General features: G+C 36.2%; 1 protein-coding gene across 1 annotated transcript in view; it reads left to right on the top strand.

Moving 5' to 3' along the window:
• NUP133 (nucleoporin 133) overlaps positions 1-24,500 on the top strand; it is a 35,647-nt gene that overhangs the window by 5,109 nt on the left and 6,038 nt on the right. The window contains exons 6-22 of the mRNA XM_032996627.2: positions 2,384-2,554; positions 3,167-3,322; positions 3,408-3,478; positions 4,051-4,198; positions 5,087-5,234; positions 5,936-6,093; positions 7,286-7,377; positions 9,738-9,901; positions 12,768-12,862; positions 13,010-13,234; positions 14,829-14,951; positions 15,396-15,495; positions 16,489-16,731; positions 17,960-18,093; positions 19,645-19,803; positions 21,094-21,229; positions 23,061-23,179. Coding sequence (XP_032852518.2) covers positions 2,384-2,554; positions 3,167-3,322; positions 3,408-3,478; positions 4,051-4,198; positions 5,087-5,234; positions 5,936-6,093; positions 7,286-7,377; positions 9,738-9,901; positions 12,768-12,862; positions 13,010-13,234; positions 14,829-14,951; positions 15,396-15,495; positions 16,489-16,731; positions 17,960-18,093; positions 19,645-19,803; positions 21,094-21,229; positions 23,061-23,179 — 2,442 coding nt within the window. The remainder of the gene's footprint in view (positions 1-2,383; positions 2,555-3,166; positions 3,323-3,407; positions 3,479-4,050; positions 4,199-5,086; positions 5,235-5,935; positions 6,094-7,285; positions 7,378-9,737; positions 9,902-12,767; positions 12,863-13,009; positions 13,235-14,828; positions 14,952-15,395; positions 15,496-16,488; positions 16,732-17,959; positions 18,094-19,644; positions 19,804-21,093; positions 21,230-23,060; positions 23,180-24,500) is intronic.

Genomic DNA, 24,500 nt, shown 5'->3' with positions numbered 1-24,500 from the left:
TGATTGTGGTGATCTTAAGTAGGAGTGACAACTGGTAGTCATAAAGAATAATGTTAAAGTCAGGGAAGCATGCAGGATTCGACCACAAGGTTAAAAGGACTGGTTTGGTACCTCAGCCTGTGAGGAATGTGAGCATTTCTACTGTGATTACTTCCAGTGGTAGAAACCCCACTGTCACAGAGAGAACTACGTCATGCGAATCCACAGACCACACACTCTGTGTCTTGTAGTATAGCTCACTAGTGACTGAATTTGAGAGATTTCTGTATGAAAGTAATGAACAAGTATATTATGAATTGTTCTTAGAAATTCTGTTTTCTGCTGTTGATGTGCCTAAATGGGGAAAACTCTCAAAATGGAATATATCCGAAAATTCAACGTGTTACGTATGTGTTATCTTCAAAGCTAGTTAGTATCAATTAAATTACATTTTTTCTTGTGACCTTTTCAACATCTACTGTTTGTATTCTGTATTATAAATATTATTTTAGAGCATCAGCATGTCATAAACATTTGTAAACCTAATCAGAAAGCAGTGATCTTAATGACAAATTTCTTAAGAGTTTCAAGATGCTAAGAAACACTAATACGTATCTACCTTATTAGAGTTGAATTGTGCCCAAGTTTCAGATATCAGGGTGAGGAAAGCAAGGTCTTATCACATCTGTAGTTGAAACATTGACATCAATGTGAATTCAGATAGAGGAAATTTTTTTTTTATCCCAGTGTAGAACCCTTTTATTAATCAGTGTTCTAAATCTGCATTATTATGTATATGACAACTGAACTTAATTAGTCATCTTGTCACTGGGCAAGTTTAACCTTTAGCAAAATTTTTGTATAGTATGGTGATATGGTGCTGGGGTGCTTGTTGGGGGCTTTTGCTGTGGTTTTTTTTATTTATATATCTTTTTACCCAATTTTGTTCTTTGAACGTTTCCTGTACAAGTAAACGGTTCATTCTTTCAGCAACCTCCAAGCCCTTAGCATTCATATTTTTGAAAAATGTTGTGCATCTAACAGGCTTTGTTCACTGTAACATACAGACTTTGATTAGTTTTGAATTGAAGGCACCTTTGTTTTAATGCCTTGGTGGTAGGGGGCACGAAGGCTGTGTCTGTGTCAGCAAGTAGTGAAAGGCAATACTTGAGAATCTATAAAATAAAAAGGTTAGTGCTGAGGCAGTGCCACTATCTGCACGGGTCGTTTGGGGGGAGGGGGTGGTTATTTTAACCTAGTTCCAGCCTAGCTGCATGCAGTGAATGGCTTTTAGTGGTCAGAGCCCATCTTTCAGATTCAGAGGGTGTACAGCTGGTACCCTCAGGCTGCTCCGTGCAGGTGGGGACTCACTGAAGGTTGCTTCAGAAACAGTCTCTTTATACTCATTAAAATGCAAATGTGGATGCACCCATTAGGACAAGCAAGAGATGCGTTAACAGAAGCTTCTGCATCCTAAATGAGATATGTAAGCCAGTGGAGTGCATATTTTGCATATTGCACAAGACTTTTCACATTTTTTTAGTGCAAAGATAACACTTTTTCATCATTAGGATTACATGAGATTTTAGTTCTGTTGTTAAACTGAAATGGAGTTTCATGGGTAAAAATGTCATGCAGTGATAAGAAAATGAGTCTCTGCAAGTGCTGAGTACCAGACAGATGTTTGACTTGGTGCTAATGTTTATTATTCCTTAAAGAAAATTAAAACAAAAATAAAAAAACAATAACAAAAAAAATAAAAAAAAACAAACCAGAAAACAACTTATTTCTTTGTGTCTGCATATTGTTTTCCTTACTGGTCTGACACTAGCTTTGTGATATCTTCTCGCTGTTATACATTCACTAATACACTTCATTTTTTAATTACCTACCTCAGTCTATTTTGACATAACCAGGTGGAAGATTTGTTACATAGTTAATTTAGATTAGTGTCCTGTAGGATAGCATGCTATTTAAAAAAAAAAAAAATATTGTGTGCTTAATAACACTAAGTGTAAATGCATACATGGAAGTTGAATGTTACTTAATTCATAATTCAATATATGAATGTTACATGTAGTAGTGCCTGTAGAAACTGATTAAATATAGTTTTATATTTTTCAAAAATACAGTTTAAAATTTTAAAGTATACTGTGAACCGTGCGTTGCATTGATTCAAGCATAGAGAATCATGTGGAAAATTTGTTTATATGTTCTTTTTATGTGAAAAATGCTTTATTTTTTCTCAGCTTCTTTGTTAGCTCTCAGGTGCTGTGGATACCTTGTGTCATGTTCTTGTTTAGAGTTTACCCTTATGAACTGAAATGAATTTTATGTGACAATAGAATTGTTTCAGCAATGTGATTTTTACCTTTTTAACATAGTTGCTTTTTCCTTTTGTTAGGGAAGAAGCTTTATTTTGTCATCTTCCAGAGGCCAGCTAGTTCGACTGATACCAGATAGTTCTGGCAAGATTCATCAGCATGCCCTGCCGCAGGGTCAGGGCATGTTTTCTGGAATTGGTAGAAAGGTTTCTTCTCTTCTAGGTATATTGTCTCCTCGACATGATGCTGTGGTAAGCTTAAAAAACATTCATACAGTAATCTGCTTTAATTTCTAGCCTCAATGTTCAAGAAAGAAAAAAGACTGTGTAAGGATATATGATGACTAAAAAAAAAAAAAAAGACGACTCAACTCAGTTATGTTACTTGTATTTCTTCGAAGCTTGAAAGAAAGACAGAAACAAAATAAATCTATATGCTTTGTAATGGAGAAGGCTGATTTGCTCTTTAGATCTGAATAAAAGTAGACTTTAAGTAGCTTTACTTCTTGGAGAATATGCAATGCTTCAAAGTCTTGCCTCTTTCTAGTAATAGTCTCATTACTACTTGAAGAAACTAACATTACCTGTAATTTTACCGCTCTGATTTAGGGTTGCCAAGTGTTCGTGGTTGGGTTGAGCTTTGCCAATGTACGAGAAACATACTTAGTATAGATGTTCTTATATCTGTAAAATAAGACTTCTATTGGAAATTATTGTAATGTTTTCATCTTGTAATGTTAACTTGTGTAGGTTACCCAAGGAGGTGAGGTGGTTTTTTTTGTGGACTGAGTGTGGCATAGATTATTGTATCCAAATACTGAGGCTGTGCTTTAGCCTTTTTAGCTTTTTCTTTTTTAAATGCAGATTTCTAGTGTTCTTTGGGATAAAGAGAGATCAAGCTTTTATATACTAACAAGTTCAAATCTGAACAAATGGGAGATCGATGATTCATCAGAACGTTATATTCTCAGCTGGGATATCAGCAGGATCCTGAAAGAATATATTACAGATGCAATTTGGGTAAGTGCTAGCTCACCTGGAAAGGGTTTGTGTGATTAAGTAATAGCCTGTTTTATAGTTGTAAGTCAGATGTATTGTTTTTTAGGGTTCTGAAAGTAACTATGAAGATATTAAGGAAGGAGTAAATATACAATACATGGATTTGCAACAGAATCGGTAAGGAAGTACATTTGCATCTGGTAAGACACATTAATGTGATAAATGTGTTCTGTTTTCTTGCAAAAACTTCATGTAAATAATTGTAATTTAATTTTACTTGAGTGTCACTGCTGATAAAGTAAGAACATCATATTAGATAACTGGGTTATCCTATACTTCATGCTATCATTATCTTTAGCATTACAAATCTGTTACTAAGGAATAATTACTTTCACTTTTTTAAGTGTCATTTTATCAGGTTTGGGTATTTGTTTTGTCTTGATATTACAAAGACAACAAGTAAGCAGTTGTAACTTGTTCCAGCAAATGCAGAGAATTCAGTATCTCTTGTATTTAATTACATAAAATCACAGCTGCTTTGGTTCAGTTTTGTACTGCAATATGAATACTGTTAATAAAACAGCTTGAAAGAACAAATATTGTAGTCTGTCTTTCTAAAAAAACCCACCACAATATTGAAAAATATTTATTTATGATTGTACCTAAACATCTGGTTTGAGTGGTGGAGTTTGAGCAAGTCATCTGTGTGTAATAATCATCTCAACAGTGTGGTATCTGTTGTTGAATAGTGATGGACTGGTGATACTTGCTGGAGCATGGCACCCTGGAGATCATCCATGTCTTGTCTACTACACTCTGGTAACAGTAGAAGATAAAGGCTACCAGATGTCTGATGACATTGTTGTGGAGGTCACACAGTATAATCCATCCTTTCAGGTATGCAAATGAAGGCTCTGAAACGGAGTTAAGAAAGCAGAATGTTTCAGAATAGTCCTGTACATAAATGAACTATCGGGTTTTTGTCTAAAGGAGAATCGGCTTCTCTGTCTTATGGTTGCTCTTGAAAGTATGTATTCATAGTATTCTGAGAAAAATGTGTAATAGCATCTTCTAATGTTTAGTAGTAACTGTATGTAAAGCTTATGCATTACATTTTAGAGTATAAGTTAACCCTCAAAAATAGAAGTGTAAATATCTGATTATTCCTGATTTTAATTTTTGTCCTGACTGTGAAAGCTTCTACAGAGTAATTTTATGGTATGCTCATGCAATTCATTTAGAACAGATCTCAGACTCTGTTGAGATTCTTGTAGCAGGGCGAGGAATTCAGAGACCTGTATTTTGGGCCTTGCTAGACAGCTGGCTTGCTGGGAGGGGAGGACGCATCGATTGTCCTTAGTGTACCCCGTTTGTGCTGTCTCTTCTGGAAGCACAAACTTGGGCATTAACTTTCTTTGGTAATATTCTTCCGCTCTTCCCCCCTCTCCCCCTGCCTCTAATGGCATCTTAAATACGACTCTTAAGATGGAAGGAGAGTGTGAAAACTGTAAAATAATTGATCTGTTTGTTTAGCTCTCCATGTGAAATTGGCAAAAACTTAATGTATGTGGAAGGAAAAAAAAAAAAAAACAAAACAACACAGGATCTTAAGCTTTAAGGTAAATTAAAAGTGGTGATTTGGTTTTGTAGGTTGTAAGTTATATCCATATCTTCGTGTTAAAAATTAAACAAAATTCAGGCAACTCAGTTCAGCTTTTAAAATGTTAGATGTTTGTTTACAGTTTTTATTATATATGTGATATTATTCATATGTAATGCTTTCAGTCAGAAGAGGAAGTGTTGTGTTGTCTGGTAGTCCCAGATTACTTTAGCCATGCTGCTTACCTCTATAAGGAAGATGAAGTGTTTGCTTGTTCCACTGGAACTGGAAGAATTTCTTTACCACAGGAGAAGATCATATTTGGCATACAAGGTAACATGCGGGGGGGGGGGGGGGGAAATCACATTTCACTGATACTTTCTAATTGAGCATATTTACAGTATTGAGATTTCTCAGAGCAGAATCATATTTATGCTCCTTTTTCTCTCCATTAAGTCTTTCAAGTTGGGAGTTTCTCAAGAGTGTATGGAGAATATGTTGATGTGACATCCAGTATTGTTGTTGCTCTACTCCACAGTGTTTCTGATAAAAATGAAGTAATTCCCCACTTTTGGTATATGAAAGGGTGGGGGTTTTGTTTGTGGGGCTTTTTGTCCCCCTTTTTTTCTTCTTCCAACATTCACTGTGGATTTTTTTATTTTAACTTTTCTTGAAGTTAATTTTGTGTCCAGGCTCAGCTTAAAATTCATACTAGGTTCCTGTGTCAGATGTCTCTTAAGTATGTCACCCGTGACCTTCAGAGGTGTTTGCAACTATAATGTGCACATTGGTCCTTAGTAGAATTTGAGCCACCTGGATCTTTTTTTCTTATTTTTTTCTTTTTTTAAACTTGCAGTGTTTGGAAATCTGTGTCTTGAGTAGCAAATAATATCCACAATTTCTGTAAGTCAGTTGCAGTTGTCAATTACTGTTGGTTGTTTCATGACAGAAGTCAATAATTGTCTATGAAACTGTTACATTTTGTTCTTAAAGTCGTTTTTTTTTTTTTTTTTCCCCCTCTCATCTCATCTTAGGAGACAGCATTTTAGGAGCAGGTTCCTGTACTAGCCTCCCCATCTTCTTTACCAAAAAAAGTGGACTTATCACCATCTTGTCCAGGGAAAACATTTCTGTGCTTCCTGAAGACCTTGAAGATTCCCTGTCCTCTTCTGTTGCTAGACTGAGAAGTGAGGTATATGGTTGTTTGCTTGGCTGGTTGAAAACTGAGCATAGAAATAAAATGTTTTTCTGACAGTTTTGAATTTTCACTGTGGACATCCTAGCTTGTTTGAGTTTTAAAGGTTGTTGGTTTTGTCAACAGAGACTCAAACACTTGTAATGAACGCAGTTTTCAAAACCTAAGAAATTTTACATGTGCCAGTTTGGGTAACTTTTTTGTTTTTATCTGTTTTTAAGTCAAGATTTCTATGAAATTTGTATTTTTTTTTCCACGTAGGTGTATTACTATACGTCACTAGGCCTGATACAACACTACTGCAGAGATGCAGACTTTGTTCTCACTTTTTGATCCAGGATAGTTTCTTCAGTCTTTTGTGTTTATTCCTTTATGCATATGAGACGCTTTCTTACCATGCTGTGAAAAGCTTGGAGGCTAAGTTGATGTCCTGGGTTTGAGAAAGGGCTATATAGTGGCCGAGTATTGTTTCTGCTCTGCTACATATATATATATATGTAAAATATATATAGTTATATATAATTATATATTAGTATAGGCTTGTAAAACATGTTGAAGTGTTTTTACTGATATTTTATGCAGTGTGCATTTATTAAGCTCTTTTTAAACAAAACATGTTTGATGTAAATATGTTTGTGCCATGGACATGTCTGTGGAGTGGAAGGAAAGAACAGAAAGGTTGTTACAGTATAAATTAGAGAATATTTCTATGGGGTAATAGTGAGCTTCAGTCTGTATTCCAATTAAATCACCTTTTTAATCAGTTATTAACTAGTATTTTAGTGGAATACCCTTATGGTGATTGCTCAGATAGAACTGTATTTTTCTTATTGAACTAATCTCCAGTTAGATTCGTCTGCACTTACTGTTTTCATGGATGATAGTACTCATTAATATTTTCTAAATTGTCTCAAGAATTTTGTTTTGAATGCTAAAATATTTAAAATTACCATTGAAAGTTTGACTGGTGAAATAAGCTGGCATAAGTTCCTTTGCTATTTATGTGAATTTTATTGAAATGCTTGAGGTCAAACCCGTGTGTGACTTACGGGCTAATGTTTGGCTTAATAAACACAACTGCTTGCAGGTAGCATTTCTGTTTTAAATCTGTTGCTACTACTTAGAAAAATTGGTTTAATTTCATAATGAAGTTTGTCTTTCAGCTGATGTTTTTACTTTGCATTTTCAGAGTCCTGCATTTGATGCAAACAGTAGGCTGGAAATTACAGCTCAAGAAGATAAGACTAAATTACTGAAAGCTGCTTTCCTACAGTACTGCAGGTAGAAACAGCACTTGATTTTTGAGGCTTTGTTTGCTTGTTATTCTTGAAGCTCTGATATTTGAGTAAGAGATTGTCTTGGTAAAGATACTCTTGTGCTGTTTTAATTAAGTCTGTTTTAATGACACATGCACATTGTTATTAGGAAAGTATTAGATACGTCTTGAGCTAGTGAAGAAGTGATCTGTGCCAGAAAGGAGCAGACTTCTATAATATCAATGACTTTTTGCTTATTCTGCATAAATTCTGTGATGTTACATTAATGACAGTGAAACGACTTTAGACTTTGACTTCTTTATTCTTTTAGCAAGTGGTGTTTTGTTGTTAAAAAAACATTCTTTCCCTTTCTTCCGTATCTTTATTTGCATAGCTCTTTTCAGTAATACTTTCAAATATGCTTAATTAATATTTATATGGCCATGAAGGATAACTAGCATGGCAGGTTCTGTGACAAGGTGATACCTTTTTTTAGATTGACTGATATGGGGGGAGTGGGAGTGCAAGGAAATACATTGTTCATCAAACTGTCCTGGTTAAAGCAACCTGACTGTTGGGAGGCATGCAATGCCTCTGAAGGGTTTGCTGTTGAGATGAGTGATGTAAACAAAGGAGGAAAAGGAGGGATAAGAAGATAAACAGAGCTGTAGACTTAGATTAATTATATTTAGAGGGGATTGTTTTCAATATATATTTATTAAAAAAAAAAAACCACCCACAAACCCTCTTAGGACTATAATCTTCTTAGTCTTAAAACTTGGAAAGAACAGATTTAAGATAACAGGAAGTAGGAGTGCTTTTGACATAGAGCTGCATGTGAGGTAGAAGATTATGAAGGGGATTAGGCACATGTAGTAAAGGATCTCAAGACAAGATCTGTAAACATGCACAGAATTTAGAAAGAAAAATCTGTATGTTCAGAAGTGGATATGTCAGTAAACAGAACTGTTGGTGAAGATGGTTGTAGTCCTGAGGTGACTGGAGTAGCTAAGGCCTGAGAGCACAGATAACAAATACGAAAGTTGATAGGATTGAGGATGTGAAGAAGGGGATTGGTAACAGGGTCGGGAGAAAATAGGACATAGTAAGAAAAGAATGTGAAACAGTATGAATGTTTAATGTCATTTTAATTAAAATTTGGGTTATATTTATGAAATTAGAAGAAATTGATGCATGCAGTATTGATTCACATTTTTTCCAGAAAAATAGTAAAGTAAAATGAATGGAAAAATCTTCCACAGAACAGAGGTAGCAGTGGCCTCTCCAGATGGCCAATCAGTTGATGCAGAGCAAATAATGAAAGATGGTGCAGCCAGCAGTGGAAGTTTAAAGTCCACTGGCTGTGCAGTGAGCACAGTCAGCCTTACAGACCTAGTGATCTTTATAGGGGATGGGGTGTTCTGTGGATAGATTGGGTTGACCCTTTTTGATGTACCAGCTGTGATGGCATTTTATGGTTTGAAGGAGGTAATAAAGTATCATACAAATTCCTTAGAAACTCATGTCCTGCAGAGTAGTAAAGATGAGACTTTCTTACTTAACAGAAGATTCAATATATTACAGTTTTTAAAAGTAGTTTTTGCTTTAGTAAACATTTGTGCAATTTCTGGATGCACAGCTGTTTTTTATTTCAAGACATCTTGGTCATCTAAACATTCAAACTGAAAGTTTCATGAAGAGTATTAAGTATTTCCAAAATCAGATAATATATTGGAATCACAGTATCCTTTCTCAGACAGAATACTATAATTTTTTAGTTGCAAAATCAAATTGGTGCTTTTTGTGAATACTGCATACTTCTTACATAGGATTCTTCAGTACAGTTTCATACCTTGGGGATTTAAGCATTTGGATGCTTCTTGCTCTTTTACTTACTGACCTTAATAAATAGGATTCTTTGAAATGATAGGAAATAAGAATGATGCGTTATATTTGCTGAAGCATTTTACTGAGAGCTTTTACTCTATTACCATTTGTGGGAGTGATTACATGTACTCTTGAGGGGATTTTAAAGCAAGCAATAGAAATTTGGTGACTTAGCTACCAGAGACATCCAGACTTAGCTTTGTATGATGAATCTTTTCTCTTAAATAATAGTAATAGGTGTAACAAAATAGAAAGAGACTTGAAACATGTCCTGGCTTATGCTTTTTTTGTTTCATAAATTGTGCAGTCTACTTGTCTTAAAAGAATCGGAATACCTTTTATCCATAATTGGTTTAAAGAGAGCCCAAACAATGCTTGTTGTTTATAATCTAAAGCACTTCACAAAAAGCATATCAGAAAATCCTATTGAGTGATCTTTTTGTTCTTATGATCCTATCTATTGTTTTTATTTCGCATACTTTGTTTCTTTTGTTTCAGGAAAGATATCATCAATGCACAAAGCATGGTAGTTGAACTCTTTCCAAGTAACACAGATCTGGATTCTGATGCTGAACTGGACAGGGCAGTGACCCAGATCAGTGTGGACTTAATGGATGATTACCCTGCCTCCGATCCAAGATGGGCAGAATCTGGACCTGAAGGTAAACATAATGTGTTGTTTGTCATGTTTGGAGGTTTTTGTTGTATTTGGGTGTGTTTTCCTTTGGTTTTGTTTGTTTGTTTTTTTGTGCAAAATTGTCTATATTACTCTAGATAAAATTTCAGCTTTGCAAGGAAGGCATAGGTGTCCCTTGCCCTCTACCACCACTAGCTGTATTTCCAGAAAGGCTAAAAGATGCCTCTTACAAGACTACCAAATAAAGTTGCAGCCTAGTGTGGCTAGCTCTTGACTTCCTGTAGTAAACACAAACAGCAGAGATGACATATTTCTGAGAAGGGTGCTTTGTGCTAGGAATAGCTGGTGTCACTTCAGTGTTTCCACGATTCCTTTGGCAGTTCTAAATTATTTTCCACAAATACATATGTTAAGAGAAAGAGTTTATTTGCTCATGCTTAGCCTTTTGTCAGTGTGGCTGCACAGCTTCTGGTAGGCTTGGATCCTGAAGAGAGTGAGGCAGTATCCCTCTAGGGCATTCATATTTATGTCTGCCTAAAAGAGGACCAGAGAAATTGATTTTGGAATATTTGTTGTATGTGAAGAATTAAAGAAGACATATTTTCAGTAAGAAAACATGCTTCCCTGTCTTTTATGAACAGTTAATTAGAAACTGTCCCCAGGATCTCTAGGCAGCAGTTGCCAGTTACTGAGCAGAGTTTTAGTTTGAAAGTTCATGTAGTAGATAGTTACAGAGGGATGATGCTTCCTGCTGTTGTTTCTGCATGGCAGCCAGTTAGAAATTGTCAGGCATTAAATCCTTAGTATCTTCCGAGTCAACTTTATTTTTAACTTGGCAGTTTATCTGCATTTATTTCAGGCTAAAGCAAGAAGTAAAAATGGATAGCTTCTTGTAAAACAGTCTTGCTGTTTCTGCTCATAGTGATAGTTCTTCCGAGTCTTTTGTATCTTGGTAGTATTTTGGTTTAAAGCACACTTACAATATACAAAAATTCTGAAATAGGAAAATATAGGAAACTACTTTGGGCTCTGGAGAACTCTGCTGAGGTGAGATACTTGTGAGGATACCCATGAATCATAGAACACCAGGTTGGGAGAGACCTCAAGGATCATCTGGTCCAAGCTTTCTTGGCAAAAGCACAGTCAAGATAAGATGGCCCAGCAACTTGTCCAGCTGAATCTCAGGTGTCCAATGCTGGGAAATCCACCACTTCCCTGGGGAGATTATTCCAGTGGCTGATTGTTCTCATTGTGAAAAATTTTCCTCTTGGCTCAAATGGGAATTTCCACAGGAGTAACTTGTACCCATTACCCCATGTCTTTTCGGTGTGATTCTTTGTAAAAAGGGAGTCTCCATCTTCCTTGTAGCCACCCCTTAAATACTGGAACGTGGGGATGAGGTCTCCCCTAAGCGTTCTCAAGGCTGAACAAACCCATATCTCTCAGCCTTTTCTCATACAGCAGGCTTCCCAATCCTTTGATCATCTTTGTGGCCAGATCTTCTCTGGCAAAAAAATGTCTGTTTGCATAGCAGGGACCAAAACAGAACACAGTATTCCAGGTGTGGCCTGATGGGTGCTGAGTGGGGTAATGACTTCTTTATCCCTGCTGGTGATGCCCTTGTTGATGCAACCCAGCATTCCATTGTCTGTCTTGGCCACAGGAGCACACTGTTCACTCACATGGAGCTTGTTGTCCACCAGGACCCCTGGATAGATCCCTTTCCATAGAGCTGCCCCTCAGCTGGGTAGATACCAGCCTGTGCTGCACTCCTGGCTTATGTTTTTCCAGGTGCAAGACCTTATATTTGTCCTTGTTGAACTTCATAAGGTTCTTGTTAGCCCACTCTTCCAGTCTATCAAGATCCTCCTGCAGGATGGCTCTCCCTTCCAAAGCATCCACTTCCCACTCAGTTTGGTATCATCAGCAAACTTCATCAGGGTACACTTGATCCCATCATCCACATCACTGATGAAGGTATTAAACAGTGTTGGGCCCAACATCAATCCCTGGGGCACCTACCTTGACAGGTTGCCAGATTGAAAAAGAGCCGTTTCCCACCACCCTTTGGGTGCCACCTGTCAGCCAGTTTCCCACCCACCTTGCAGACCACTTGTCTAGACCTGACACACCAGTTTCTCTAGGAGAAGGCTGTGGGGGAACTATATCGAAAGCCTTGGGGAAAATCCAGGTAGACAATGTCCACTGCTCACCCCACATCAACCAAGTAGGTTACTTTGTTGTAGAAGGTGATCAGGTTTGTCAGGCATGATTTTTGCCTTTGGTAAATCCATGCTGGCTTTTCCCAGTCAAATGCTTCATGAGGAAACTTCCATCATCCTTACTGACTCCTTTAAGGACCTGATTGCCTGAACAGAAACGTTAGCTGGCTTTTCAAATGCAAGCTCATTTGAGGAAGAAGAAAAGCAGAGCCACCCTGAGCAACCACTTAGGTTGTGGGGGCATTACAGAGTCAGTTAGGTCTGAATGCCTGTTAACACTTTCTTTTGTAGTAGCTGTGGTCTAGGGCATAATAAACTTAGCAATAGCTAGTCCCCATTGAAGATAAAAATTTGGATCTAAATCTTATTAAAACTTTAATAAGCTGGTGAGCTGCTACTTTAGCAGCATAATGAAATGAGTGCTTCAGAATAGTTGTACTGATCTAAAGATACTCAATTTTTTCTAAAGGCTTTACTTCAGCTAGGATAGACTTCATGAAACACTTCAAAAAGTGGCAAACAGATAAATGTGTGTGCACATATTTCAAAAAAAGTACCAGTGCAGTTACACTATAGAAATTTGTAGAAATATGTTTACCTCGGGCAAAAAAATATTGTTACCAAGAAATGAAGATACCAAGTGCTCTGATTTAAGATTTTTCTCTTTAGAAGCAGCTGGTTTCAGCAATACATCTCTCATTCTTCTTCATCAGCTAGAGGATAAGACAAAAGCACATTACTTCTTCATTGAGTTTCTTCATCAGGTAAAATTATACTGGTTTTTTGGTATCAGCACACACAATAGAGTATTATTTTGGTCTTAAAGTAATTCCTGTAGAACACTCTAAAGTGTATGTGTTGTTTTGTTTGTTGGTTTGTTTTTTTTTTCTGTGTGTTTGTTTTAATAAAAGGTTGGTGTATTTGAACGTCTGGGCAGTTTTCCAGTACGAGGGATGCCAATGGCAACTCGATTGTTGCTCTGTGAGCATGCAGAGAAACTAGCAGCAGCTGTTGTTCTCAAGAATCATCACTCCAGGCTGCCTGATCTAGTGAATGTTGCTATACTGATTGCGTTAAAAAAAAGGGAGTGTGATATTCCACCAAGTCTTAGCCCTGCAGATGTGTTCTTTCGAGAGGTAGGAAATCTGTTATTTCTGAATCATTGTATAATATCACATGTAGTAAAAGTTGCAATGCTTTAATGTACGCTTTGAAACTTTTCCCTTTTAAAAATCAATACAACTTTACAACAACTTCCCTTTAAATAGGGATGCCGTGGTAGAAGTATTTTCCTCACTTTTGTGTATGTACTTTGTCTGCAGCTGAAGTATGAATTCTGCAAATTTCATGTAGCAGAAGTAAAATTGTTATGATTTCCAACTAACCAACCAACATGGATAAGCGATGAAAAAAACAAGTTGTCCTGGTTTCAGCTGGGATAGAGCTAATTTTTTTTTTTCTTCCTTAGCTAGAACAGTTCTGTGTTTTGGATTCAGTATGGGATTTCATATGGGAAGAATGTTGATAATGTACAGATGTTTTTAGTTGTTGCTAAGAAATCAAGGACTTTTCAACTTCCCGTGTCCTGCTAGCACACAGGTACACCAGGCAGGGAAGGAGCAAAGCCAGAGCAATGGACTGAAATTGACCACTGAAATATTCCATATCACCTAATGCCATGCTCAGTATATAGATAAGGGTTGAGCAGGAAGCTTACTTGGGCTTCTGGAATTGCAGTTTCAGGATTCTCTCTTCTCTGGGATCACTAGCCATGAATGGGCTGGGTATTGGTCAGCAGGTGGTGAGCAATCACATTGTGCATTACTCATTTGTATTTCCTATTATTGCTATTATTATTATCATCATTATTTTTATTTTATTTGATCTCAATTATTAAATTGCTTTTATATCAACCTATGAGTCTTTTTACCCTTATCCCTCTGATTTTCTCCCTGACTCCCCAGGGATGGGGGAGGAGGAGCAGGCAGCTGCTTGGAGTTTGGCTGCTGGCTGGGTTTAAACCACAGCACAATTGAAATTCTCTGGTACATCAGAAAACATATGCTAAATTATAATTTTTAATAGGTGAACTGAGGAGTATGAAACTTTCCAGATAGGAGAGCCACTTTGAACTGTCCTGGAGGGAGTTGAATCAATTCAGTCTCGCAGTCTTTTTGACCTTTCTAACATTAGTGAATCTAAACTAGTTCTCAGTTTATGCCACATTCCAGTCAAGCACCCAGTCTTTATTTCTTTCTTCCTTCTTGAGAAGAGCTATACATAAGATATTTATTCTTAGGAAGTTTTTTCCTGTAAAGGACAGTAATTGCTAATGGAGAAAAATAAATAGAAAATAAAATAAAAATAATAGTCTCCTATTTTAAAGCAGGTATGTTATCCAGTATACAGTCTAACTAAGAGTCTACTGACAAATGTTTCAGAGGAATATGGAGGAATATGCTTAATGCAAGTTTATGGAGTTGCCCTCAAAAAAAGAGGATTTTTTTTTTTTTTTCTTCCAGGAATAAGGCAATTCTTGTATTGTAAGCATTGTATGAAATACAAGCTGGTGATATCTATTTAAGTAGTTGATACCTTTTAGTATTTTCAGCTATTGAGGTGGTTTCTAGTAATATTTATTTATTCTGTACAAGTCATAACTTGGCTTTCGGGTATCAGCTGATAATGGATATGTTTGTACCCAGTGCAGTTTTCCTTTCTGTCTTTAAGGTGTCTCGGATAGATTCCATCTTTGAATGTTTACTAGAAGAGGAGGAACAAATCCTGAAAGATAAGCCTATTGCATCAGTTGAGTGGGCCCAGATAGTTGTCAATGTGAACATCATCATTAAGGTATGGAACTGCATTACCTAAAATCTGTGTGGGAGGGGAAGGTAAATATTGAAGAGCACTCAAGTTGAGTGCACCATATCTGAGTTACTGACATGGGAGCAAAAGTAAATGTACTTTTCACATGTCCAAATATATTAAGAAGGAAAAGATGGTGCAGAATTAGGGACATTCTTTTTCCTCCTGAGCCATAGCTAAAGAGAATTTGAGAAGTTGCAGTATTGTTGGAAGTTGGGAAAGCATGAATCTGTAGCAAAGAGTGAAGAGCTTGTGCTTGAGCACTGTTTCCTGCTCAGTCAGTATGTGCTCTTCTATGCAACTGCAAAAGTGGTGTAGAAAGAAGGGGGATATTAAAAGCACATTTCAGAATTATTAAAGACAACATCTTTTCTGATCTGTGTATATGCAGGTAGACCTTAAAATACTTACGTTCTTGCCTTTAAATAGGACATGCTACAAGCTGCCTGTCAGTATCGTCAAGCTAGAGCCTCTTCATACAAAACAGGAGAGCTCCCAGAAAGAGAACCTGAATATATTCCATGGACAGGTGAGAAATTATTATTACTAGATTATTCATTATCTATTGTAAACAAAAAGTGCTTTTCATGAGTTGCAGAACATGTGACTTTCAATCTGAATGTTAAACTTACTGTTAAAAGCTCATACAAGGTCGTCAGTAAGAATAGGAGGAGTTGAGGGTTTCATTTGGGGAATGAAATGGAATGAATCAGTGAATACTTATTTTGTCCAGTATGGATGATAATTCTTTAAAACTTGCATTGCAAATTTGACTACAAAACCAAAGTTTGGGAAACAAAGCTAATTGTTATTAATTTTTTTTTTAACATACTGGTTCTTGTTGGCAGACTTACAGCATAACATTAAAATTAATTATAAAATATGATGTATAACTGTTTGAAAAGAATTGATGATTCTCCACTCCTTTTAAATATGTTTTGTTTTGATGGTTTAATAACATGAAAAACTCAGAACAAATGTTTGCAGAAGCAAACACTTTCCCGTTGGTGCTTCAGTTTCCCTGTGGCCTCTCTGTATAAACCACACTTGTTTAGTGCTCCCAAGATAAAAATCTTTTGAAAAGCAGGACCCATGCAAGCTATTTTGGTGTGTTATATCTTGGTGACTACGTCCAGGTATTTAAATCAGCTGAAAAGAAGTTGCCTTTTCCTTGTGCGTATTCTGTAATTTGCTTGCAGATCATGCCAGTGATTCTTTTCTGAAAAATAGCTGGTGCTGATAGTTGACAATGTAGATTTGTGTAGTTCAGATGGTGGTTTTGTTTGTTCTTTTTTGTTTGCTACATTTTGGCCGAATTTAATACGTAAAGGTAGATGGGAGTATGTGTGTGTTGTGGGTTTGTTTTGTTTTTATAGTACTGTTTTGATTTTTAAAACTAAAGTGTTTATTAGTTTTTTTCTTTATTTTTTTTTTTTACTATATGTAGTAACGTTTTTGTTCAGCATAGAAACCCATGGTGACAGGAGTATTATCTTAATGTTCACGATGTTGTTTTCCCAAGCATCTAGTGGCCTTCGTACAGCAATAATGCATCAGCATGGAATCATTCTGAAGATGGTGTATCCCCAGGTGGACAGCAACCTCCGTAGCATTGTGGCTGAACAGCTGGTGGCACTACTGGATTATTTTCTAGATGGCTATGTTTCTCAGCTGAAATCTGTGGACCGCCCTGCTGATCAAGAGCGATACAGCAATCTGGAAATGGAATATGTGCAGAAAAGATCAGAACTCTTGTCGCCTCTCCGTAAGTAATGTCTGGTTTCCTTAATGCAAGGATTAAATGTTCTATTTGATGAGGAAATGATGCAAATCTGATAGAGTAAATGGCATCTCTGTATGAATTCCATTTGTCCTACATGTTTGCCTTCAGAATAGAAATGACTGGTTTTATGATTTAATGAGATATTTACAAAATACGAGCAGATTACAGAATTGCATCCAGGACTGAATCCATACCTGTACCTCTAATAAGACATGTTGCTGCTTGAACTTTTTTTCTTTTGCTAACTTGTTATGTTTTTCTGACAGGAATTTATCTTGTGCTGCTTGGCTGAAACTAGCCTATAAATGGGTTTCTAAATGTTTATATTGTTGCAGATTGGCATAAACTTATATGCCTGAAAGGTTGCTTAGTGTTTGTCACAAAAAAGTTACTTTTTGAATCTTGATTATTTCATAATCAAACCTGCTGTTTAGTGTATCAGATGTAGTCCAGTCTGTAATGAGGAATTGACAGCAGAGCCCCCTTTTTAAGTGGAAATAACTTGGAAAAAATCCATTTTGGTAACTTCTTAAGAAGTTTAAAATTTTTAGGCTAAAAATTAATGATATAAATAGAACAATGTAATAATTACTATCTCCTAACATTCTTAAATGTTAAGTCTCAATCTGTTAGTTTGTTTGACAGACATTTATGGGCTCTGTTAGCCTGTAAATACGTTTTATATCATGATGTTCAATCTAAAGTTCATATTTCCTTATAAACAAAAATGAGTATTCTGCTAACTCTTAAGTATTTAACTGAACCTAAAAGAAAGAGTTCAAATAATATATTTTTAATACAAACCCCATTGTCTTTACTTGTTCTGTTTTTTATCAAAAGCCTTTGCCTGCTGCTTTTTTACTTCGTGTAATTAAGTGGCTGTTAAGCCAGATATTAAGTCATGGGTTGAATCTCCCCCCACCCCAGCACAAATAGCAGATGATGCTATAACTTTCAGACAAAATAGGATGTATACTGGCCATTCTCTTCTTCCCTCATGTATCTGGAGGCAGAGGTGCTAGTGTATGTCAGCTTGCATGTGCAGAGTTTATGTATGCAGTACCTGAATGTTTCTTCAGGAATGTGCAAGTATCTCCTTGATGTCAACACTTGAAACTTGTTTTTGTTTTTCTGCTCTCTGCCCTCAGTCATCCTATTAAGAGTCAAAGATGAGCTTGTTCCATATAACTTCTTTTTCTTGGTTACTTAGTTTCCCTGGGACAGTATCAGATGGCAGCCACTTTAGCAGAGAAGTACTGTGACTTTGATATCCTGGTGCAGATGTGTGAGCAGACAGATGACCGGGCCAGGTTACAACATTACATGAGTCAGTTTGCAGATCAGGTAACTCTTTTTTTCTATTTCCTTTAGATAGTGTTTTATAAGTTTGCACCTGAAACGTTGCAGAAGTTATGATTTCTTTTTGGCTTTTTTTTGCTTTTTAATGCATATGTAGTTACATATACATAGGAGGGTAGCATGAAAAAGTGAAGTCAACATTCACTGTGCAGATCTCAATGGAGTATTTTACCCTAAGACTTCAAAGCAAGTCAGCAGAAATACGGGTGCTAGCTGTATGGGCAGTGGCTTTTCATGGGATCTTTTTTGTGCCTCAGACACATTTGTCTGACTCTTAACATCTTTTGGTGTTTTGTTTACTGAGGTGCTGTAGTCAGTGTACTGTTGTTTTATTAAACTAACATAATACCAATTTGAGGATAATTTCCAAGAGAGATTTTTAAATGTTTAAATAAAAGAATAGTTAAGAAGAGTAGAGAGGTAGGGGTGTTAATGAGGTCTTTTTTTATTGTCCTGCTAGGTACTTGTTGGACAATCTTTCCAATGTCTGTTAAAATCTGATGTAAAAACTTTTAAGTGTGCTGAAAAATTGGAAAGCTTGCAGAAAAGGCAGTAGTGACTACCTGAAGTAAGGGGCAGACTGAGACAAGTTTCCTAGTTTGAGAGTTGGTGAGACCAATTTGTTTAGCTTTCCACAACAACTATAGAAAGAGAAATCCTGCACAGATAAAGAGAGTACAGAAAGGTTGTTTTAATAAGAAAAATCAAAAGTATCCGTAATGAACAGAAATTATATTAAACATTTTTAATAGCGAGGCTTAAATACTCACACTTACTGCCAAAGGGGATAAATTCTCTATTTCTTTTTCTCTTCACATGCTTTATTTTAAAGGAAAAATGTAACACTTCCTGAAATGAAGCTACTGTGGCAAATGCAGAGCTGAAAACAGATCAAGTTTAATGGATAGAATATCAGACTGATGACCTCTTCAAACTTTATTTTTTAAATTGTTAATGCAATAAAAAATTAGCATTATTCTAAAATTACTCTGAAAATACTGAATCTCAAACGTAAATCCTGATTCGTTACTTCGTGTTGAAGTTTTTGAGGATAAAATAGGTTTTTTTAAAAAAAACATCATTTTTTTAATGACTGAGAGAAGTAAGGTTGTAGGGTCACTTGGAGACAGGAGGGAATGTTTCAAAAACAGTGACAGCAGAAGTAAACTCATGTATGAAAGGAAATAGTAAGCAGAGAGTACTGTGGAGGCCAGAGGTAGAAAAAAATAAGACTAGAATTTATGTGATACCCATTTCCTTTCTTGTAGGTTACATGAAGAATTCACATTTGACATTTCCTTCACTTCTGCTGAAGGATGCTGTGTATACCAGTATCTGTTGAATAGTACCTCATGAATTCTTTAAACACTATTTCTACGAGGACTCTTCTCATCAACACTGTGTGTGTCTTGCTTTGCTAAGCAGGTTCTTACCATGTTCTTACCAACTGTATTTTATGAAGCATTTTACCTTAGAAAACAAACAAGATATTTAAATGTAACTTATAAAATATGTTCATATTTCTGTTATCTTCAGAATTTTTCAGATTTCTTGTTTCGCTGGTATCTAGAAAAAGGAAAGCGAGGGAAGCTGTTATCTCAGCCTATTGCTCAGCACGGACAGCTGGCCAGTTTCTTGCAAGCTCATGAGCATCTGAGCTGGTTACATGAAATCAATAGTCAAGATTTTCAAAAGGTAGGGTTTCTTAAATAGAACCAAACTGAAATATTGCATGTTAAACGGGTCAAGTACATATTCAAGTAGGCAAATTATCTAGTTATGAATCTTCATCATCAAAAGGCGGCTTATCTAGATGAGTTAGAGACATGACAGATTCTTTATTAATGAAGTACCAGAAGCCTCCCTCCAGGCACCATCTGGTACATCACATAAGCTGCTGCACCGTTTAACGGAAACCAGGGCTGGCTTTTCATCCCTTGTTGGTGACTAACATTTTTTTATCAAGAAAGTTGTGTTTGGCTACACAATCACTACTTTGATGGAATTGGAGGTTTACAGTGAGTATTGGTAGCATTATCAGATTATCACAAAAGTAAAAAAGGTATTGATTACTTTAATTACTAGTTTAAAAGTTTGGGGTTTTTTAATAACAAATATGCATGTCATTAAAGTGACATCATTTTTAAACTTGATCCTGTGTTGCCTTGTAGGCTGTCTGGTTATTTCCTCACTTCCTGCTGGTCAGTCTTTCCTTCTGCTAGACTTATGAATGTATTTTACTTTAGCAAATAAACTATTTCTAAACAAAAACTGCTTCTTTTAATCTATATGCACATTGGTTAAGCATGCAGAGCATTGAAATGTTTATCCTACTGCATAGTATAGGTTGATAATACTGTATGCCTCCAAAAAAAAAAAGAAAAAGAATATTGTAATATCCCATTTGTGTCAACTGAGTTTTTCTGTTATAGCAGAGCACTATAAAGAGGGGGCAAGGATTCTAAAATATACAGGTAATTCAGCCTGGATAGTTTATTTCTGAGTACATGCTCAGAAACTTTCTGTTCCTTTGTCTGATAGACAAATTATTGCCTATATGTTTGGCTACTATAGCAGTTTTACATATAATTGTGTCTTCAAATTCCTGAATTAACAAGTACATCGATCTGCATGTGAAATTGTTCTGTCAAGGCATATTTGCCTGGCTTTTATGGTGAAGCCTTGGATAAGATCCCAGATGTGTAATATGTGAAGTTGCAATTTATCCTTTGATCATAAGATAGTTTTTCTTGATTAATCCTGAAAAGGTGGTGGTTTTTGTATAACTGGAGTAGAGATCTATGTCTCTTCCTGAAGAGTGTAATGCAGAGTTTTAATGTGCAAGTTGTACGACTTTTTAAAATAAGGATTATAGTATTACAAACAATAAATAGCTTTGAGACTGCACTTCAGATTAAATCCTATTCTGTTAACCTTCTGATGTCAACTTACAAAACTGATTTTTAACTTCTTTATTAATTTCAGGCTCACAGAACATTGCAGACTTTAGCAAATACGGAGACCCGGTATTTTGCAAAGAAGAAAACGCTTCTTGGCTTGAGCAAATTAGCTGCACTGGCATCTGACTTCTCAGAAGACATACTGCAAGAGAAAATAGAAGGTAAGAAATAAAAATAGAGCAAAGTGAAAAATAGACTAATGAAGTTACTGAATTAGAATCACATTAATTTTGCAGATTGTTAATTTGTTAGGTAGAGGGCTCTAACTTAATGTGGTAAGAATACATGGACTGATGTTTTTGTTCACTGCAAAAAGGGTAAGGAAGATAGCGTGAGGCAGTAACCTTGGTATTCACTTTCACCTGTGAGTTAGGGCTATGAGCAAGGTAAATTTGTACACTTCTTTTAATAACATGCAAAACATTGGCATAAATAACAAGCTGCACAGGATTTTGAGAAGTCATTAGGCAGTTCTGAAGTGGCTGAAACTTGTAAACCATTCACACTGAATGTGTTTTCATGAAGCTGTATTTTGTGTTTCAGATGCATGATCAAAATGATTTAACTTAAAGCCTGTTTATTGAATAGCTCTCAATTCTGGCTTCTCAAGTCCTGAGACTCTTAGACCGTAAAAGGAAATCCAGTAACTATGTTGTACTGTAATAATGTACCTGCAAAAGTATACATTTGTGATCAAGAAGTGCTTTCTCAGCATTCTTACTCTGTATTTAGAAAGGTTACAGTGACAGTGTTTCATTATGCTCTACCTGAAAGGATGTTAACAGGAAAAGTAGGAATTACCAAATACAATGATTTCACTGCTTTGTCATTCCTATCACTTTGGAAAATACCCTTTTCCTGATACTGTTTGTGCAGCATGTGGTTCTGAGTTCATGGAAAAAACAAATCTACACTAATAGTTAAGCTGATACTGGCCACCAGGGGGAGGCTTTGAAATATTACTCAGGTTTGCTACTCAAGCTTGCTTCTATTTATCTGCAATGTATGTTATGTACCATTCTTTAAAGAAAACCCGTTGAAAAAGCATGGGGATAATTACGATAACTAAGTAGGCTTTGTGAATTATTTTTAGCTTGTAATAGTAATACATTAGCTGCCTTTTAAATTATAAACCACTGCATGAAATCTTAAACTTTAAATTTGTTTTTCTCACTGCTATGAAAAAAACCCACCTGTGCTGATGTGAAAAATCTCATCTTCAAATAGAAAAACCGTAGAAAAATGAGGAAATCAAAGCTTTATTTCAGTAGACTAGTGGACTCTCCAAACTTGGTCTGGACTTTACTCTGCTACACATTCCTATATGACACATGACATAGCTTTTAAAACTTATGCTCTTTGTGTATCAGTTTCCTGTTGATAAAGAAAGAATAATTATTTCTGCCACATTTTGTTTATCCACTTAAACAGATAAAATGCTCCTTAGAATTATTTTCCCTTTTTTACCATGCACTGGAACTAGGCAGGAAGGGTGGGGTTCATGTAGTGTGGCTGAAATTATTCCATTTTGATTGTTTCAGCCTAATAAGTTTCTAACCCTGAAGAACATAGTACTGGAAAATAAAACAATAACAAAATTGAATAATTCATGAGATGGAGCAGGTCCATGTCACAGGTCTTCAGCCAAAAGGTAGCTCCTTAAAATTGCTGCCAGCTTGCTTTCCTATGTAGTGTAACAGCTTCCATGCAATCCTATGTATTCATGTTGTGGTTTTGAAGAAAAAGGAAGAGTTATGAGTCTGCATGGCACTGAACCTGAGTGGAAAGTAAGAACTAGTTCACCAGGATGACAATATTGAAGTGGATGTATTTCTGTGCTTTAGGAACACAGATGTGTGTCTAAGTGGAATGCTTCATAACAAACACTTGTAGACCTGAATAATGTTATGACTTGACAGTTATTACTGTGCTATAGAATTTATTATTACATTTTAATAACACAAAACATTCATTTCCTTAAATGACTGAAAGAAATATCAGAGCAGGAACGCTTCCTGTTACATCAGGAGACACTTCCTGAACAATTACTGGCAGAGAAACAGTTGAACCTCAATGATATGCCAGTGTTATCTGCATCTCAGCTCATTGATGTAAGTATCTCATGTTTTCTTCATTGCACAGATAACATTCCAGTATGTTTTCTGCCTCTGTGTGATAAAATAAATGAGAAGATCAGAGCTTTGTCCCTTATATAACTTGCTAAGCACCTAAAGATATGATACGCGAATTGGTTTATCTTTGCTTAGTTTCCACCAGTGCCAAACTTCAGAACACTGGTTTTAGTTCAGATTTCTTCTGGTTTAACATGTGCTTTAAGAGTGCTGCTAAGAGAAAAAGCAAATCAGATCAATGCCAGAAGTTCATTTACTGGTCTGAACCAGTTTTTGGATATGAAACAATTTTTACTTTCTTACATTCTTAGCAGGGCAGAACTGGGAAGACAGAAGGACCAAAGAATTCTGCCTTAGTGGAGAAGGATGCTGTGATCTAGAAAAAGGGTGGGCTAGAAGCAGGAAGAGGCTTTTGGTCACCTCTTGCAAAGAGGCACCCAGTCTTTATACTTATTTTTCTCTTTCTCAAAAACAAAACCCCAGCCCATACCAGAACAAAAACATGAACTGCTTCTGGTACTGGGATCACTAGTAGCACTGACTCCTCTTCCACACCCCTTTTCTGGTGGTGACCAGGAACCAGTAGCCTTACTGTTGGTAGCGTATTTCTACCATCCACGAAAAATATTCAAGGAGTAACAACAATACATTGTAAAACAAATCAGGTCTTGTCTGAGTGTCAGTCTTGCAACTCCTTACTTTTCTGTAATCCCGTGGAAAATCAAAAGTTGATAGTGTGCTTGTTTACATTCTCATTTCCTTAGAGCAATGCTAATAGGAGATTGTGAAGTCATTACCTGTATCTTTAAGTGAGGCATCTGTGGGATGAGGGAAGAGTGGGAAGTGTTGCTCGTGACGTTGCAAGCACTGGCACCATGACAGATTTCCTTCTGAATTCTCTCTATTGTCAAACCAATGTTCATACTTGCTACTTGCAATGTGAGAATGAAACTCAGAAAGTGTAAATAAAGAGTGTGAATTTTCCTTTGAGGTACTAATTTGGAATTTTGATATGGGGGGGGGCTTAAATATTGATAGTGAACTTGTCTGTTTTTAAAAGGTGAAAGGCAGTAGTACGTGTGCTTAAGTACTGCTTTGAGCTTAATTACCAAAATAATTCTGAGACCTTATTTGTGGAGCTGAGCTCTGGCTACAATAGTCCAGGAACGTTACAGCCTTAAATGGCATTTAAATTTGAAACCTAGCAGCCTTATATCCAATATCATTTGTCCACAGACCATTGTCATGTAGGTGGAATGCTGCTTTAAAACCTTAAGTATATTCCTTACTATAAAAATAC

Source organism: Tyto alba, unplaced genomic scaffold (genome assembly GCF_018691265.1).
Source record: "Tyto alba isolate M040663 unplaced genomic scaffold, T.alba_DEE_v4.0 Super-Scaffold_22, whole genome shotgun sequence".
In the NCBI taxonomy this organism is placed as follows: domain Eukaryota; kingdom Metazoa; phylum Chordata; class Aves; order Strigiformes; family Tytonidae; genus Tyto; species Tyto alba.
This window is presented reverse-complemented; position numbering and strand designations above follow the sequence as displayed.